This window comes from Lepisma saccharinum, chromosome 1 (assembly GCF_977018435.1).
Source record: "Lepisma saccharinum chromosome 1, izLepSacc3.1, whole genome shotgun sequence".
Taxonomy (NCBI): Eukaryota; Metazoa; Arthropoda; class Insecta; order Zygentoma; family Lepismatidae; genus Lepisma; species Lepisma saccharinum.
Genome location: NC_139229.1, coordinates 192,613,431 through 192,631,794, shown reverse-complemented (window position 1 = coordinate 192,631,794; position 18,364 = coordinate 192,613,431). Strand labels below are relative to the sequence as shown.

Here is an 18,364-nt window from a genome sequence, read left to right as displayed (position 1 = left end):
CTGCTCGGATCAAATTGTTACTTCCAATTGAGAAATCACTACCTCATAAAGCAAAGATAATGAAAGGATGTCCTGAACTACCGTTGATCAATATGCACAGAAACAAACGGGACATCCTCCATCGTGCCCATAACGATTTACGGTCAGCTGGCGCTTCAAAACGTGTAATAATTTCCCCACAGAGTGGCTGCTGTTGAAACACGGCGTTAATTTCATTGTGTGTTGATAATATATGCATCCGTCTGGATGAAGAGTGGGCTGCCAGCTGCTCTAATTATTGTTGCTAAATTTTGCACTGCTAATCGGTCTCTTCATGCAAGGTGGTAATGTGTCAGATTTTCCTCTCGTTTCTGTTTTTCAATTGTTGAATTTAGTTCGTAGGCACGATTCGAAATCTGCCGAATGGTCTGGACTGAAAATACGAAACCTGTTAACTTACCGCGTGTGGTCCGTTGCGAGTTGATCTTGAACTTGTATATTTCTTATTGTACAGCAATTTTGTGCAAACGGTTGGCTGATTGAGGCGGTCCATATTATGGAACAATAGGGCGACGTACAGTACCGATTGGGAGGCAAAAAACTTGAATGTTTTCTGTATAATGGTTCTGGAAAAAAGGCCTTCTACAACAGAATAGGCACTAATTCCCAGGCACACTCCTCCGCGGCATTTATTATTATTATTATTATCTTAATATTTCATTTAGTTCATTATTAATACAAGTAATGGCTTGAGGCCCTATGTAGTAAAAATGCCTATACAATAAAACTACGTCTAACGAAAAATAAGACTATTTAAAATGTTTACATGATTTGTACAATATTCTATTGTATCATACATAGCATATATATTTAAAAGAAATCGGAAATTAAAGATGGGTGGGTGTGAATATGAAAATCACTGCTCGCGGAAAGATTAAAATTTTAATTACTTATAGCCTATGTATAGAGAGAGGGGAGAGAGAGCACAGAAAACAATATAGACTGCGAGTTAAAATTTATAGACATGTGAACGTAGAAGACGGCAGAACTGCGCTTTGATACTACTGACATCGTCGGGAGTGAATTCCAGGTTAACGCTGCTAGGTACGATGACTTCTAGCCAAATCTGCTTTTGTAAGGTTTGAGGATTACTAGGTCTCTAGTAAGGAGAATATGGTGTATCGGGCACTGACCTCATAGCGGAGCTTAAGCCTATTATGCAATGGAGATGACTGTGGAATACCTTATTGAAGTAGATGTAATGTATTCTTGAAGTGACTGCAGGTATGTTGTAGGTGTTGTGCAATTGTTGGGAATTGTTTTCCTGTGGGTGCATATGAATCGTTCTTAAGCAATTGTTGTGAATTGTTTCAAGTTGCTTCAGATGAGTTATGTTAACACCAAAAATAAGACTAGCACCATACTCAAATACGGGACGAATAAAGGAAAGGTAGAAATGTCTACTAAGATTTCTATTGATATATTTACGAATTTTTCGAAATATGTAAATATAGTGATAAGCCGTTCACTTACAAAGATGACCAGATGCTCGACATTCAATTTATTACTCCACTACTATTACACATGTATTCATGCCATTGACACCTAAGTAACACTACAACTACTGTATGATCAAACGAAGGCGGATTTCTAAGTATTTACTGAAGAAAAATAATAATAGCCAAGCAGTGTGTTATCAAAGAGAGAAAGAAAACAAAGTGGAACATTTTGTCCAACACAGAGCTAACAAACATCACTATTTGGAGAAAAAGAGATTGGAATATTCCTCCAATGTACCTCAGCATCCAAATTTCAACAATATATACTACTTGCACCAGACTGCTGAAAAGCCAAAGTTAGCATCCTATTTCGCGGATTAATTAAATGCTTCCAGCATTATATCACTTATTTCTGCCTGACTGATGCAATCTTCGAAATATTTAATGACAAGGATCAGTTAACTCCTTCCCGCATTAAAAATCAATAGGCCGAACCAACCTGCATAAGCTGAAACTTGCTCCGGTGCAGCAATTACATTACAAGCACCTCTCTACCTCTCCTTCGGCCTTTCAACTCTGCCTGATTTCCATAGCCGCAACGCCAAATAGCGCGTAAGTGCTCAATTATTCAGTCCTCTTCGCAATTTAAATTTCTGTTCAAAGCCATTAACAATCCCGCTGCACGACTCTTGAATAAATCACATCCTGAAATCCGGGAAAAAACTGTCAAGGGAAATCTTCCCTACCGTGATTTTACATCCATCAATTATTTTCAACAGCGATCCTTATGAACACTGTAAATTAAGGAGATGACGAAGAAGACAAACACACTATTGTGATTGAATACATGTCTTTTATGCTTCGTAGTCCTCATCTTTTTCCCAGACCATCCAAACATGGCATAGCTAATGCACGAAGCTATGCAAATAATTCAAATCTTAAGGCCATCCCGGTGGCCGAGCGCGTCGAGTGGTCCACTCGTGATTTCGCCATCGAAGAATGAATGAATGAATGAATGAATTGCTTTATTTTACTTCGCTTCTTGTGACACATTTGACTAATTTGCGAAGCTGAGAATGAGTGATGATATGATGAAATTGATGAATGGACACTCACAAACATCCATGCCCAGGCCAGGATTCGAACCCGGGACCCCTGGCGTCTTAGCGCGATGTGCTAACCACTCTGCCACAGGGACCAGCCGCCATCGAAGATTCCGGGTTCGAGTTCTGGCCTGGACAGGATATGGGTGTTCAGCAGTTGCATCTCATCATACATCATCAACAACGGCAGGCGCGACGAAAAGTAATCGAAGTATTCAAATTTTATAATTGGGTGCATCGTTTTTTAAGCAAGAACTTTAATACCATATACAAACACATAATTAGATGAACTTTACAATAAACTACAGATTAGGTAGTTCTCAACTGAACCGAACTTAATTAAGAATTGCCACAAGAAATGTAACAGTGGTCAGTTCGATACTGTATTCAGATGACCAAGGCCAGGAGCAACGGAATCAAAATATAAACTGTCCAGGGTACTACTCTCCCCCCTTCCCCCAATGATCTCATTCACCACGTGTAAACACGATACTTAAGAGCTACAGGAACCACGTTCCTCTTTAAGGAATATCCTGGCACCTAAAGTTCATATGAACACAATAACATGAATTTGAGACTTAATACGGAATATTTTACAATAGTCTACAAGAAAATTATGCAATAGTCATGCTTTCCTACATTTATAAAACGCATTTGATATATTTACAGTAACAAATTCCAAAAACTTGTATTTGTAGGGTCGGAAAATAAACGAATAGGAAACTTTATTCAAAGTTATGACACGAGGGAAAGTGTCAGTAGCAGTGGAAAACAAAATGCCTGATACACATTTTCGAATTCATTATCTATCATTGTTTCGTGAGTGGAACTCCGTGCTCTATGGATAAGGAAATGGAGAACAAGGTGTCAGATTTAGGATCCCAGTTAAAGGAAACTTAGTTTGCATTCTTTCATCTATTAGTTCAAATCATCTCGCATTCTCAGATCAACTCAGGTATGTATAAAAACGAACTAAAAAAACAATCCATTTCCGGAAACCATTCCTACTAAATTCTCATAATAGAATATATTTCCTTGTAAAACATTGCTCAAATTTATTGTAGCATAAATTTTGTTTCTCGATAATATTTTTTTCTTGCTCGAGTGATTTGATTGATTTGATTGAATGTACTTCGCGATTCTGCTACTCTTGGCTAATCGTGAAGATGAGGATTACTGATGACACTCACAAAGAACACCCATGCCATGGCAAGGTTTCGAAACAGAGACTTCTAGCGTCATAGCAATGCGCTAACCACTCCGCCACGGAGGCTGGCTACTAATTTTTTTGTGTATATGTCGATACGTTGTAGCTCGCTTTCTTTTCAATTTGCGATTTAATAAAGGGAAAATGATCATAGAAAACCGTGACAGATAAGAACATTTTTCTTTAATAATTTTCCATGTAAAATTCGCAGAAATGCCCATTCTCCAGGAATTCAAAGAAATAGAAAATTTTCCTTGATTGAATCTTTTACCTGAATTCAGAGGAATTGAAATTTCCTCTTCATTGAATCCTTCTTAGAATTCAGTGAAATGAGACGAGTAGCCCAGCCGAAATTGATGAACAATTGCTATAGATAACTACGTATTTGTCAGGGTGAAAAGAATTAGGTCTTCGTATTTCCAATTATTTTATACGTCGCATTTCTACTTATCTAGATTATTCGCATTATTCGCAGAATGCATGGCAAATTGACGAAAGAAGAAGCACAATGGAAACAGCCCGACCTTTACGTAGGATTACAACCTAGACTTTGTAGCGCCCTATGCTAACCACTCCGCGGTAGAAATAGCGAGAAATTACAGAAATGCTATTCTAAGCATAGGTATACACTCATTCTTTAATTGTCAAACAGGCTGCTTTAGTCAATCCAGGATTGTTGTTAACAATATATTTTTCTAGTATAACTCAGAAATCTCATGGTATTTCTTAGGAATGGATGTTGTCGTTGTTAAGTCCACTTTATGCACAGAAAGGCTAATCGGGATTGGACCTACAGTTTAAACGGGGATCCGAACCACTATATGCCTCCACCGAATATCGACCCCGGGACACCTTGATTACAATGTGACGACGCTACCACTGCGCCATCGGGGAGGCCCTCTTAGGAATGTGTCATGTCACATTTACAACGGATATTTTTCTCTCAATCAACTGATATTTACATTTAATAACATCCCATTTATTTACAAGTAAGGAGAAACATGTGCACACAGAGTTCAACATAAGCGTGAAATAGTTCTAAAAGTACCAATATCTACGAGTTGGAATGTGTAACATAAAAAGACCGTGATTTTAAGCCTAAGAGATTCATCGTGAAAATTGCAGTAAGTACGCGACAAAACGTTCGAATCGGTGAATAAATTTACACGACACAACGATCTTGAAATTAGACCTTCTTAATATTATGCAATACTTGAAAAACTCTCGCACTTTAATGATTGCCTCAGAGCTACACGTAAAATAGACAAAAAACAAGGAACTTATAATTCCTTAACTCAAATGCCATATTCCATATTTTCATCGTAAATAGCAACTGATAAAATTTTAAAAATATTCATGTCAAACATACGCTTATTACGAAAAGAATTTACGATTTTGTATCATTGTGAACTAATTTTACAATTATTTTTCATTTAAAAATGTTCGATCTGACACCGCCATTCCATATACTACCCCACGTATAGAGTGCAGCAACGTGAAACACTACATACGATACAATGCCAAACTTCTTTCGGTATTGGTCACATTTATGAATCTAATATCAGCAGTCTCAAGTAGCGGATTAATTAATGATCACGTTACCAAATGTTCTGGGCTCGAGTTCTGGCTTGGGCATGAATGTTGTTTCTTCGTAAGTGTCCATTGATTTCATCTAATCTAACCATCCTCATCTTCGCGATTATCTTATAGAGGCAGAAAAGTGACGTTAAATAACAATGTTAAAAAAATATCTTATTCTTATAATTCAACGTATTTTCCTCTTGAGTAATTACGAGTACGAGTAATTTCAGTTCAATCAGTGCTGTTGCTATATTGCGGTTCTCTTTCTAATGCATTGAAAAAATACATTTATAATCGCCTGAAATCGTGACAATTGATACAGAATGGATGGAATTGGTCGACTAAATTTCTCACATCAGTTCTTATATATCATCCATTTCAATATTCCTTTCACTGATTCTTACAGTCACGATTAGTCCATGGAGTAGAAAAGCGACGTAAATAACTGGTAATCGAACCCTGGATCCCTTGATTACAAGGCGACGACCTTACCACTGCGCCATTTATATATATATATATATATATATATATATATAAACCAGTAAAAAAATGATTGATCTTCTTGCCGTAAAAAAAAGGCAATATCGTACACGTTACATACACAGTCTTTAAAATCACGGGGAAGTAACTTAATAGAATAAAGTACAACAGCGGCATCCAACATCAAGTACGACTAGCACACATAAAACATGTATACCAATATAGAACATTGAGTTAGGACCTCATGCACATCCTAACAGACAACGACAACGTAAGCTCTCCCCAAGAGAAAGGAAATATGCTGAGACAGGGTGTTACCAAACAACAACTCCCATTGCAACGAGACGGATGCAACCCGACCTACCTTGTGTTCGACAGCTGGTCTGGGCATACAACTTCCCTTTCGCCACATAATTTCTTTCAGCTGTTGCCTGCGGAAAGATCCTGACCAGCCGACCCTGGCATAGCCTCATTGCCTTCGAGTGGAATACTGAAAAGGCTGCAAAGAAACAGTTGCCTAAGGACAGAGGCTTAGAAGTCACAGCAACTGTAACCTTCACGTTATGTATGTTGATGGAATTGCACTTGTGAGCGTAAATAATGCGGTGATTAGTTAGAAAAGAGATGAGATGAGGATACTACTAGGGTGAATCAAAAAGTAAGTTACATCCGACCCGTGTTCCTGTACTACGAGAGATAAAACAATCACACTTGGGGGCAACACTGTCTGGAATGCTTTCTTCACACACCAGAAGCAGCCGTGCTTCAGCTGGTTTAGTATGCGAGTAGCCACAGTGTGAATATGGCGCGTCGTATTGAGGTGGCGTCCAACATTGAGGTGCGCTCCATCGTCCGATTTTTGTGGGTACAAAGGCATAATCGTAGTTAAATCCATCGCCAAATTGTCGAGTTGTATGGTGAGAATGCGATGTAACGCCCCATGTTCGCAAAATAGTGCCATATGTTCGAAGAGGGAAGATCGAACGTGAACGACGAACCGCGTGTCGGGCGGCCTGCAACTGTGAACACTATCGACAACGCGGGGCGTGTGAATGCAATCATTGTTGCTAACCGCCGCCTGAAAATTAAAGAGATTGCAAGTGAACTGAACATATCCTATGGTAGTGCGTCAATGCTGATTCGTGATCAGATGGGTTATCGTAAACTGTGCTCTCGTTGGGTGCCGCGCTTGTTAACCGACGGGCACAAAAATCAACGTTTTGATGCTTCGCTGTCATTTCTTCGGCGTTATTCCACGGATGGTCCGCAGTTTCTGAGCAAAATCATCACAGGAGATGAGTCCTGGGTGCACCAATACACTCCCGAGACAAAGAGGGCATCATCCATGGAAATAGTGTTGCCCACGGGACGAGACGGGACAGGCTTTTAAAAATTCGAGACGAGATTGATCATGTGTCCCGAGACAAACGAATATTTTCGAGACGAGACAGCATTTCCACGAGACGAGACAGGCCAAAGTCTCGTCTCGTGGGCAACACTACATGGAATGGAGACACAAGGATTCGCCACCACCAAGAAAAGGGGAAACCTGTCCAACAGTTCGAAAGGTCATGCTGACGATCTTCTTCGATTCCGAAGGCGTTGTTTACAGTGAGTTTGTGCCCCGAGGAACAACAATCAATGCCGCAACATACTGTGAGACTTTAAAGAAACTGAGAAAAGCCATTAATGATCGAAGGCCCGGAAGATTGAGTGTCACATGGAATTTACTGCAGAAATTCAAGTGGGAAGTGTGATCCCATCCTCCCTATAGCCCCGATTGGCACCCTGTGACTACCACCTTTTCGGTCCTCTCAAACAAGACCTAGGGGGTCAGCGTTTCGCGTCAGATGAGGAAGTGCAGGAAACAGTCTCAAAGTGGTTCAAAGAAATTGGACGGAATTTTTACACACAAGGAATCGAAAAACTGGTCACGATACGAAATGTGCTTGAAACACCTTGGTGACTATGTCGGAAAATGTTAAATGTTCATGCGTTTTCGTCCAATAATTATTTTCTATCTAATGTGTTTTGTTTGTTTATTTTACAGGGGGTGTAACTTACTTTTTGATTCACCCACGTAATTCGTATTCGTATGGTGCTTTAACGTGCTTAACACCAAGTGCAAAATTCAAGTTCTCAGTCGAAACTTGTCATCGTCATCACAATGTCACAATGGGATGACGATACATTGAAATAAAAACGTCAATAAGAAGAGAACAATACCTGCTTCGAATCAACATATCTCCATTTCTGAAAACAACACAAGATGTAGAATAACAAATAATGGAAATAGCTATGGGCAATTTGCTTACTATTATCTTTGCCGTTGACTGTACTTATAGCCTGATCTGGAATTAACTCAACGAGATATGATTTGTAACTATCATTCGTAGTTGCCAAGATATTAATTTTTTAAAAAAAGAGAGATATACAGAATTTCAAATTTTGCTCTGCAAACACGAAGCAAGCACTTTCACATATTCCATAGCTGCGTGAAGTATGAAAATATGTTCTATATTCACGCCAGTCGTTGAGGTTAATTCCGCCTGGCCGTCTTTTAACTCGTAACGTTGATGCCAATAATAAGTGGTTAGCTTTCAAAGTTTTACAATAAATGGTGGATTTGATTCATAGCTATAGTTGGACTTCGCTGAACAGTCTCTCTGAGGCGTACATTCAGTTTAGATGTCGCATTCGCCTCAATAGATTTATGATTTGCAAATAAAAACGTCTTAAATCGACTACTAACCATGAGTCTTCACATGTATTTGCTGGAAAAAAACTGCTCCAGCTAAGCAATTACACAATACAAGTTCTCTTTGAAAATCTGACATTTGCAATTCTACAGTTATTCCGCCCACCATGCTTCGGTAGTTCACAGCATCAACAATGAAGACAACCATAAAGAAGCTAATGCTTTGTTACCTCATATTTCATCCCCCTCCCCTCTCCTTCTATTATTCATCCTCTAAATATATATGACGAGTTCCCTTAAGAAAAACAGAAGAATTAAAGTTTGAACGTCAGAGCAACAAATCCCGTGCACCTTAGCAAGATTATTCTTGCACAATAGCTTATCCTCCTCTGGAGGAAAACATAAAATAAAAGGCTTCGGAGACCTGCGGCAAGGCGCTACGTCTCCTAGCAACCGGGATGAGGGGTCGGTTTAAAAAAAGAAAAGGGTGGAAAACCTCCATGAATGTTGCAAACGTAAACCACAAGATATAGACTCCATGGGCAGTCCCAGGCAGACGTAAATGGTAACAAACAGGCCAGGCCAGAGTGAATTTTCCTTCTTTCGTCATTTCAATGTTCCGGGCAACTTGGGAAATAAAAAAGAGCTCTGACTAAATTAATTCGGAACAAGAATAATAATTAAGGAGCAAATTTTGCCCTCCTTTCCAAAGTAGTTTTTTTTTTCATTACTTTCTTTTGCGTGTACTAAAACGAGATGTTTGATGTAAATTTGTTTCAGGCAATGCTGACATCTATGTATGCTTTATTTTAATTTTCCTTAATATCTGGAAGCGTCAGTGACTTTAAATCTAGTGTCTTTCACGTCAATACCCGTTCTACAGCAAATACGTCTACTGAAGAATGAAATGACGTCAGTAGCTAGGAATACATGATTCGAATATTTGCAATTTCAGGTAAGGTGAGTCAATTTCCGATATTTAGATTCTATCGATCATTACATAAACACTAGGTCTCAGACAAAATCTTGACAAACGACTAGAGAGACATAAAAATTAGATACAATAACACAAGGAGAACATTTTTACAAAAAGCAAAAAAAAAAATGCTGTTACAGTCGTTAGCTTGTCTCCGTTCGCAGGGTAATTAAGAAGAAAATTTTGCAATTTCGGTGTTTCAGTGTTTGCAAACAATGATTGCACATCAAGTATATTTCCAAAATCATTATAGGGCCTCCCTGATAGCATAGGGGTAACATTGTCGCCTTGTAATCAAGGGGTCCAGGGGTCGATACCAGATGGAAGCACAGTCGTTTCGATCACATTTTAAATGACAGGTCCAGTCCCGATTAACCTATCTGAGCATAAAATATAACTTCAAAACTTCTTAAACCATTGTTGTTCATTCATTATAACAAAATACTGACCTTTTTATGATGGGGGAGAGTAACGTTGAGATTGGCCGCTAAACGAAAACTTTAAAGGTAATATTTAAATGTCATGAATAAAACACGGTCACGAAAAAGCCATGAAAATGATGCCAGCAAACGAAGACACTTGGTGGTTCTAATAACAAATGCCCCGTTAAGGCTAATTTACACTGGTCGAGTAAACGTGTGAGTACCTGGAGCTAGTAACCCAGCCTTTAGGCTTCAGTCAAAACTTAGTTTCCAATTAAGAATAATAATGAAACATTATTCTGAAAAATAAATACCACTTTCCTTGCATTTTTGTTTTCCTGCGTATTCTTTTCAGCTTCCTAAAAAATCTTTCACATTTTAAGTTGAGACCAAAATCATCAGTTTTGAGGGTTAATGAGAGAACATTGAATTACTAGTTTTCGTTTCTCAGTCAAGTATCTTGCCCTCGTACATCGAACGGTAAGAAGTCGTTTGATTAATAGTGAGTGAACAAGGGTTTACAAATGCCTGGAGAGCTTTTCACAAATCCAGGGTATTCTAATAACCAATGCGTGGAGTAGAATATTTTACACGGGCGGATGAAAAATTAAACTCTCAAGAAGTGGTTCAAACAAAATCATTTTTTCCTGTCGGATAGATAAAAACGGAACCTATGCACGAAACAGCTCGGTCATTGATATTAAAACTTGCTAAATTACTGATGGGCAAAAAAAAAAAAGGTATAAAACAGTAACTTTTCCTACCCTTGATATAACTAAACAATTGTGAATTATTTTCTTTGTGGAATTCCGCGAAAAGTTGTATAATCTCGTTAACGTACAGAGTAACTATATCTGGAACCAAAATAAGGATAATAAAATGTAAAAACTTTCATTGATTGATTGATTATTTTATTTTACTTCGCGGTTTGTGCCTCTTGGCTAATTTGCGATGATGGGGATGAGTGATGAAATGATGAAATTGATGAATGGACATTTACAAACAACCATGCCCGAGCGGGATTCGAACCCGGGACTCCTGGCGTCGCAGCGCGATGTGCTAACCACTCAGCCACGGACTCCAGCGTAAAAACTTTCATGTTGGTAACTTTCTTATTTCCGCACCCTTAACGATGAAGGTCTGTAGGCAAGCTCAAGGGAATTTGAGAAGTTAAACTTTCATGTTTGTTTTCTTTACCCCATCGTGTGGGAAACTGGCAAAACTCGGGGAGCATCAATTATTCAATGCTTGAAGTAAACGACGTGTAGAAGGCTGTAGGAAATACAATGAAAGATCAAGAAGAACCAACAGTGGATAGCAAAGTGCTCTCGGTCATTCATGCAATACAAACAACTTGAAAGAGCAGAGAATAACCCAATGAAGAATTAGTTGGCAACCATCTACAACGATAGCGCGTTTAGAAATTAACATTTCGAAAGATATCTAGTAAACAACTGGCGTGCTATCAATCAGTTGTCATATATTGTAGCAGTACGAAGCATGAGGTCAGAAACAAAATATGGATTGTACAAACAAAATTAAATTAGCTATTAGACCTGAGATCTTGTCGTAGAGTGAGATGTAAAAATATTGCCAGGCAAATTATCCATCAGCTTGATATTCTCTCTTTTTTCTGAATTGCGAGGTTCAAGAAACAAAACGCCAACGGCGAAGTTGGCAACCTCTATAATTAGGATTCCTTAAAAACACGTAGGGTGTAAAAGTTATGAATGAAAATAGTGGCAGGTAATACTTACATATCCCGCTAAACAATTAATGGAGAAAAATATGAGTTAATATGGATGAGTTTCGCTGCTAATTAAGAGCCTTTGTGTTGAAAATACGAAATCAAAAAACTGTTAATTACAGTGAAATATTGTTCATGACTACACAAACAAACAAAAAGTCCATAGCAAAATTATTAATATTTGAGTTTGTGTATTCTAATTTCTTTAGGTTTGCTTAAAACTTGGTTGCTAGAAAAGTATTGATTTCCTTCTTCGAGAGGGGTGGGGGCGCAGTTTAGCATCCGACTATATAAATGGCCAAAAGTTTTACTTCACAAAGCTCATGGCCAGCCAGCAGGAAAACAATCTCAGGTAAGAGCATTCTCCAGTTCAAGAGTGACATACGGCTAATCCACGAGGAAAGAATCCTCTTAAAGCGGAAGTAAAGTTGCTGGAAGATGGCCGATGCGAATGAAGGTACACTGAAACTACCAAGAAGAGAGTAGAAACTCTGAAAGGGCAAGGATGCAGAAACCTTCCCATCACCTAAAGAGAAAGGATGTGTCTGGCTACTGAGTAGAGGAAATTTGTTCGCCTGATGTCATAGTATTCTCTATCACAGCAAATAACATTAGAAAAACTGCAGTGATAGTGACAAAACTTTTCAGTTAATTCAAGATTTCTAAGAAATTTATACTCGTCTTTTATACTAAGTAGACCTCTGATTCTAGTATAAAAACCTACTTTTCCTTTACAGGTAGATAAGCAATATCAAGTTACGTCAGCGTTTCATTAAAAAATACAACTAGTGAGGCTGTATAGTGGCAAAATTAACCTATTTTGCTAGTTAGAACCTATTGTTATTTCATGCACTTAAATCAAACCTTTTTTATATCTTTAAGGTTTACAGAAGTTTCAGCAGTGACAAATTATATCTAGCAACAGATAATGGTGTATGTGTGGCACAGGGACTTTTGCAAGACGAGCACCTCAAAAATTATGTTGTGTACATTCAGTGCAATTTTCCCTTTTTGCCACAAGCAATTCTCAAATTAGATGCCAACGGTAAGTTGTTACACGAAAAACTTTCAATACTGAAAGATGAGGAGGGAAGAATTCCAACTGTTCCTGGGAAAAGTTGGAGAAAAAGTAAGGGAAAGGTAAAGGTAGTGCTGGCTAAAAATTCTGGTATGAGTGTTTTCTAAGTTATTGATAAAGTAATGGCTGGAGAAAAAGTAAGGGAAAGGTAAGGGTAGTGCTGGCTAAAAATTCTGGTTTGAGTGTTTTGCAAGTTATTGATAAAGTAATGGCTGGAGAGATAGTACGAGAAAGGTAAGGGTAGTGCTGGCTAAAAATTCGGGTTTGAGTGTTTTGCAAGTTATTGATAAAGTAATGGCTGGAGAAAAAGTAAGGGAAAGGTAAAGCTAGTGCTGGCTAAAAATTCGGGTTTGAGTGTTTTGCAATCTATTGATAAAGTAATGGCTAGAGAGAAAGTAAGGGAAAGGTAAAGGCAGTGCTGGCTAAAAATTCGGGTTTGAGTGTTTTGCAATCTATTGATAAAGTAATGGCTAGAGAGAAAGTAAGGGAAAGGTAAAGGCAGTGCTGGCTAAAAATTCTGGTTTGAGTGTTTTGCAAGCTATTGAAAAAGTAATGGTTGGAGAAAATGTAAGGGAAAGGTAAAGGTAGTGCTGGCTAAAAATTCTGGTTTGAGTATTTTGCAAGCTATTGATAAAGTAATGGCTGGAGAGAAAGAAAAGCTTCCTGGAAAAGTAAAAGTATAAAATGTTTCAGAATTCAAATTTGCACCACTGGCAAGTGTTTCTGTTGACAGATCATTTTCAGGATATAAGATGGTCCCCACAAGCAAAAGGTAGAGTTTGTCTGTCGATAACATGGAAAAGATTGTTATGTATTGAGCAGCAAATTGTACATAATGAATTTTTCATCTCAACAAGTAACTTATGCTAATATTCAAGTATTAGCATTATAACATTTAGTGGATAATGTTGAAAATGATGTATACAAATTAAAATTTGGTTAGAACATTAATATTTGGTTCTTCTACAGTATATACCAATTAAATTTCTTACTGTTCTTTTTAAATATTGCTCTTAACGATTGTACCTATCAGTAATTTTCAGGAATTTTGAACCATTTTAAGTTACTTAAAACCTAGTTCAGGATTATTCTAGCCTATTTTAGGATTTTTAGAACCGATTTTAGAATCTTTAGAACATTTAAAATAACACTTTTTAGAGCCTAAAAATCCTAGGTCTAATATTAAGTATAACCAGAATGAATATAATAATAATAATAATAATCGTTTAAGTGTTGAGCACAGTATGAAACCTAATACAGCACTAAGTCAAATACAAAAGTATAAAGTTACACGAATAAAATACATAAGCTGTAGAATAACATAACATAACAAGTGAAAGCAGCATATTTACACTTCAAGTTACAGTTTTCAACGAGATCTATTACATCTCATACTAATAATTGTTTATTGTTATATAATGTTGTACAAAAACTGTGTATTGTTCTAATAATAATAATCATCATATTTATTTAAGTGATGACCACGATTAAACAACCAGGTATATCACTATGTCAAAATTGGATATACAAAATTAAAAAAATTGAATACATAATTATAAAATAAAGCAGTGGATCCTACAATCTTATATATCATCATAAATTCAAATTGTAGGTTTCAACAAGATCAGCTACTAAACCTCTGGCCTTGTTTGGGCATCTGAGTATTGAGATATACCTATGGGAATATCTGGGAATTTTATAAGCTATATTATTCGAAAAATATTCGCTGTCGACTTGGAAAGTTAAGATCTTCTCTACAAAATTTATCCTTTCCATTTTTCTTCTTTCATCTAAGGTAAACGTATTCAACTGTGTTAACCATTCAGAGTAATGTTGGTCATAGCAATTTTTTTTTAAAACTTTGTGCATAATAACCTGATAAAAAGTTTTTGAACTGATTCAACTATTTGAATTCAACCATAATTCATTTGCATATTCAAGAATAGGACGCCCTATCGTTTTATACAGGAATATGAAGTTATCTTCTTCTTTCAAAAGTTCCCATGAGAAAAATATATAACTAAGCATCCTCTTTGCTCTTTTGCAAATTTCTGAAATGTGCTCATCAAATATGAGAGAGGGGTCTATTAATATTACGAAGTCTTTATGACTGTCGCATACTTGGATTTTATTTTGATAAATATAATAGTTTGAGACTATATAATGAACTTTCTTAGTACATCTTAAAACTTTACACTTTTTCAAGTTAATTTCCATTTCATTAATCTTGCACCGATATGTCAGTCTATCGAGGTCAGCTTGAAGTTGAGCGACATTATTATTTGTTAAAATACTCTTAATTATTTTTTATATTATCTGCATATATTAAACATGTGCTAGATTTAAAACATAATGTAACAACATTGATAAAAGCAGCGAACAGAATTGGGCCAAGTGGCGACCCTTGAGGTACTCCACAAAGTATTTCTTTTTTAGAAGAAGTTGTTACACCAATCTGAACAGAGAAACTTCTATTTACTCGAAAGTTGGAAAGCCATTTCAGAAATCGTGGTGATAATCCCATTTGGACGAGTTTGTAAATTAATAACTGATGGCTGACACTATCAAAGGCTTTAGCCAAGTCAATAAATAAAATATCAGTCTGAGATTGCTTCCTAATGTTAGATTTAAGAGAGTCTATTAAAACTAATAAATTTGTAATAGTAGACCTTTTTCTAAAAAAAAAAAAAAAAAAAAAAAAAACATGCTGATTTCCATCAATATATTGCTTAAAAGAAAAAGACAAATAGTCAGCAATTATGTGTTCAAAAACCTTTGCCATGGAATTTAATATAGTAATTGGTCTATAATTATTAAGATCATTGGCTTTTCTATCTTTGTTTTTAGTTACAGGTACAATAAACACATTTTTCCAGATATCTGGAAATATTCCAGAAGTAAGTGACATGTTGTAAATTTTAGTTAACAACGGTACAAAAACATCTTTGTTTACTTTCAAAATAAAAATAGGTATGCCCTCAGGACCTATTGAAGACTTGCCTTTTAGTTTGTAATTGTATCGCTTACATCCTTTTTCAAGATAACAGTTCAATGAAGTTGGTGTATCAATGAAGATTAATATTTTTTTAAATTTACACAGACTTCTTTTTTAGAAAGATTTGTGAAAAAGCTCACTAAAAGCATGAGCAATATCATATTCATTAAACAGTACATCATTATCATATAATTTCAGTGATAATATTTTCTCTCCTCTTTCTATTAAAGTGAAACCAAAAAGCATTCTTGTCACCATTAACATTGTTTTCTAAGGAGTAGTAGTATTGCTCCTTTACATTAGAATATTTCTTTTTAACATCTTTCCTTAATTGGGAATAAGTACTGCAATATTCACACTTATTTGTAAGTTTAAATTTATCATGATACCTTCTCTTTTTATTGATCATTCTCTTTAGTTTCCACGTCATCCAAGGCAGTTGATTGTTTGTTCTTTTAACTTTTGAAGCTTGGAATCTTTTTCAATGTATAATGACAGTAATAATAGATAATCAGTAGCAACTGATTAAATAACCACTGAACAGGTAAATTTGTCTACATGTTAAAATTATGTAATGCGGATAAATTTAAATGTAGGCATGCAATCATTTGAAAAGTTTATTTTTAACTGGGTGCTTGCAAAAACTTAAGTAAATGGCATTGCATTTCATTGTTGTTACAGTTCTTGTGACTCAAGTAAATTTCACAGAAATCTTGAGTTAATTAAGAAGTTCGGTAGCTTAAAGTAATTTTAATTGTTGTTGTTGGTTCTACTATGAATGTGACTACATAGATCATCAAGAGGAGAAAATAACTCTCCGTCGCTCTTGGCCTGAGGTTACGAAGAGGCGAGAAATTTTGGTACGGCAGGTTCAATGAAGAGTAAATGGAATGTTGCTGAGGGAATTGCTGTCATGTCATTCACATTAGATCCATATTTGCCGAAACATCTCCCCGCGGGGCAAAGTCCACCGTTTCTAGTGAAGCTGAAACCGTGAATCAAGATTAATCGCCTGGATTTCGGTGGTGATCCTGTTACCATGGAAATTTTTAGCAGTCAGTCATCATTAAAAGATGGAAGAAACACCCATGGTTTACAAGGAAACTCTTTTTGCTGTATTACGATGACCACGTAATCACGGAGGCTATTTCATCAGGCAACAGTGACAATACCCTCTTATAATTGCTAAGTAAAGTCAAAGATGGAAACTGACCATGTACTGTAGTCATATACTTGCGGCTTTAAAAATCCTGAATAGTTTGTGGGCTGTATCCCGTTCTTTGTGCTAGCAACCTTCTGCTGGAATCCTTCAGAACAATTTTTGAGATCCTTGTTCTTTGTTCTCATTGGATCATACCATACCATAAAAACCAGTTCCTTATACCCTATAGTAACAACAATAGTCATATTATCCAGTAAACCCCTAGCACAACGTCGCTAGCACTACATCTGAATGTCATATTTCATCTGTCGTACTCCCAATAGATATGTATATGTAATCTTTCATTTCTTTGGCACGTGTCTCATTCGCAGACGAAAATTTCGTTTCTTTCTTGCATTCGTTCTTTAACTTTTGTGTAATATCGTCCGTGGTAATGAAGGCTTTGTGAGAAAACCTGCTCATCTATAACAGTTAAATAACTCTGTAGCAATTTTCAGGAGCTCCTGCCGTATCTACAACGAAATGGAGTTATGAATGAATAAAGAAGAAACGGAAACGAGAAAACTTCGAGAAGTCCTCAGCATAGTAACAGCGTTCCAGAGCAACTCTGAAAAACTTTTCGTATTAAATTCGCTTTCCAACCTCCTCCTTATGGACCACAATGCATGAATGATACAGCTCTTTCTCAACTATTCTCCTCTGCATCTTCATCGACTTCCAGCGGAACATTGACCTCTCAACCGCTTCCCTTGAGCATCTTAGCAAAGGCTTACATATCGATTTAAGGCTCCCACAAAAGAGAAGATCCTTCCTTCCCCTCCCACTCCCCCGATCTCTACACTCTTTCCTCAACAACTGTCGACCTCTTGACGTCACGGGTCCTCTCGTGTCGGTGTTTAACTATGAATGATGATACTGCCCTCCCACGCGCTGGTCACCACTGGTTTTCACCAGTTTGTAGGTTATCTTTACACAAACACATTGCTTTCTTTCCTCGGAGGATAAAAAACTTGAATTCAAACACGCACACTGTAACCTTTCATTTCCGTTAATGTCACGTGCTTCTGTTTCTCGAATGATCACCTGTCGTAATTTGTGCCAAGTAAGGACATGTTTATCGACAACTAACTTTACATTGTTCTCAAGTGATGTGAGTGAAGTTGTACCTTGAGTAAGAAACTATTTACTTGCTAATAGAATTTACTACGTGTTCTAGAAGAAAAAATGTTTATTTTGTATTCTTTATATATAGACTGTGTTTTTCGAATAGATACGGAATAAAAATGATAATGCCGCAAAGCATAGTCTCCAACAAGCAATACATAGCAATTAGAAAATACTCGACAAAAAGTAATATTTTTAAAAATCTCAATCTACTTATGTAAGAAGTAAACACGGTTGAGACAAAAGTCCAGTTAATTGAAACAAAGATATATA

At 36.8% G+C, this 18,364-nt stretch overlaps 1 protein-coding gene across 4 annotated transcripts in view; it reads right to left on the bottom strand.

The window, feature by feature from the left end:
• Positions 1–18,364, bottom strand: part of Mtmr6 (Myotubularin related protein 6) — a 175,961-nt gene that overhangs the window by 109,213 nt on the left and 48,384 nt on the right. Inside the window, exon 1 of one of the 4 annotated variants that reach the window (XM_083110378.1) lies at positions 6,214–6,249. The exons of the other annotated variants lie outside the window; for them this stretch is intronic. Within the exon in view, the coding sequence (XP_082966504.1) occupies positions 6,214–6,240 (27 nt within the window). The 5' untranslated portion in view covers positions 6,241–6,249. Of the gene's footprint in view, positions 1–6,213; positions 6,250–18,364 lie in introns of those variants that run through there. 4 annotated transcript variants of the gene reach the window in all.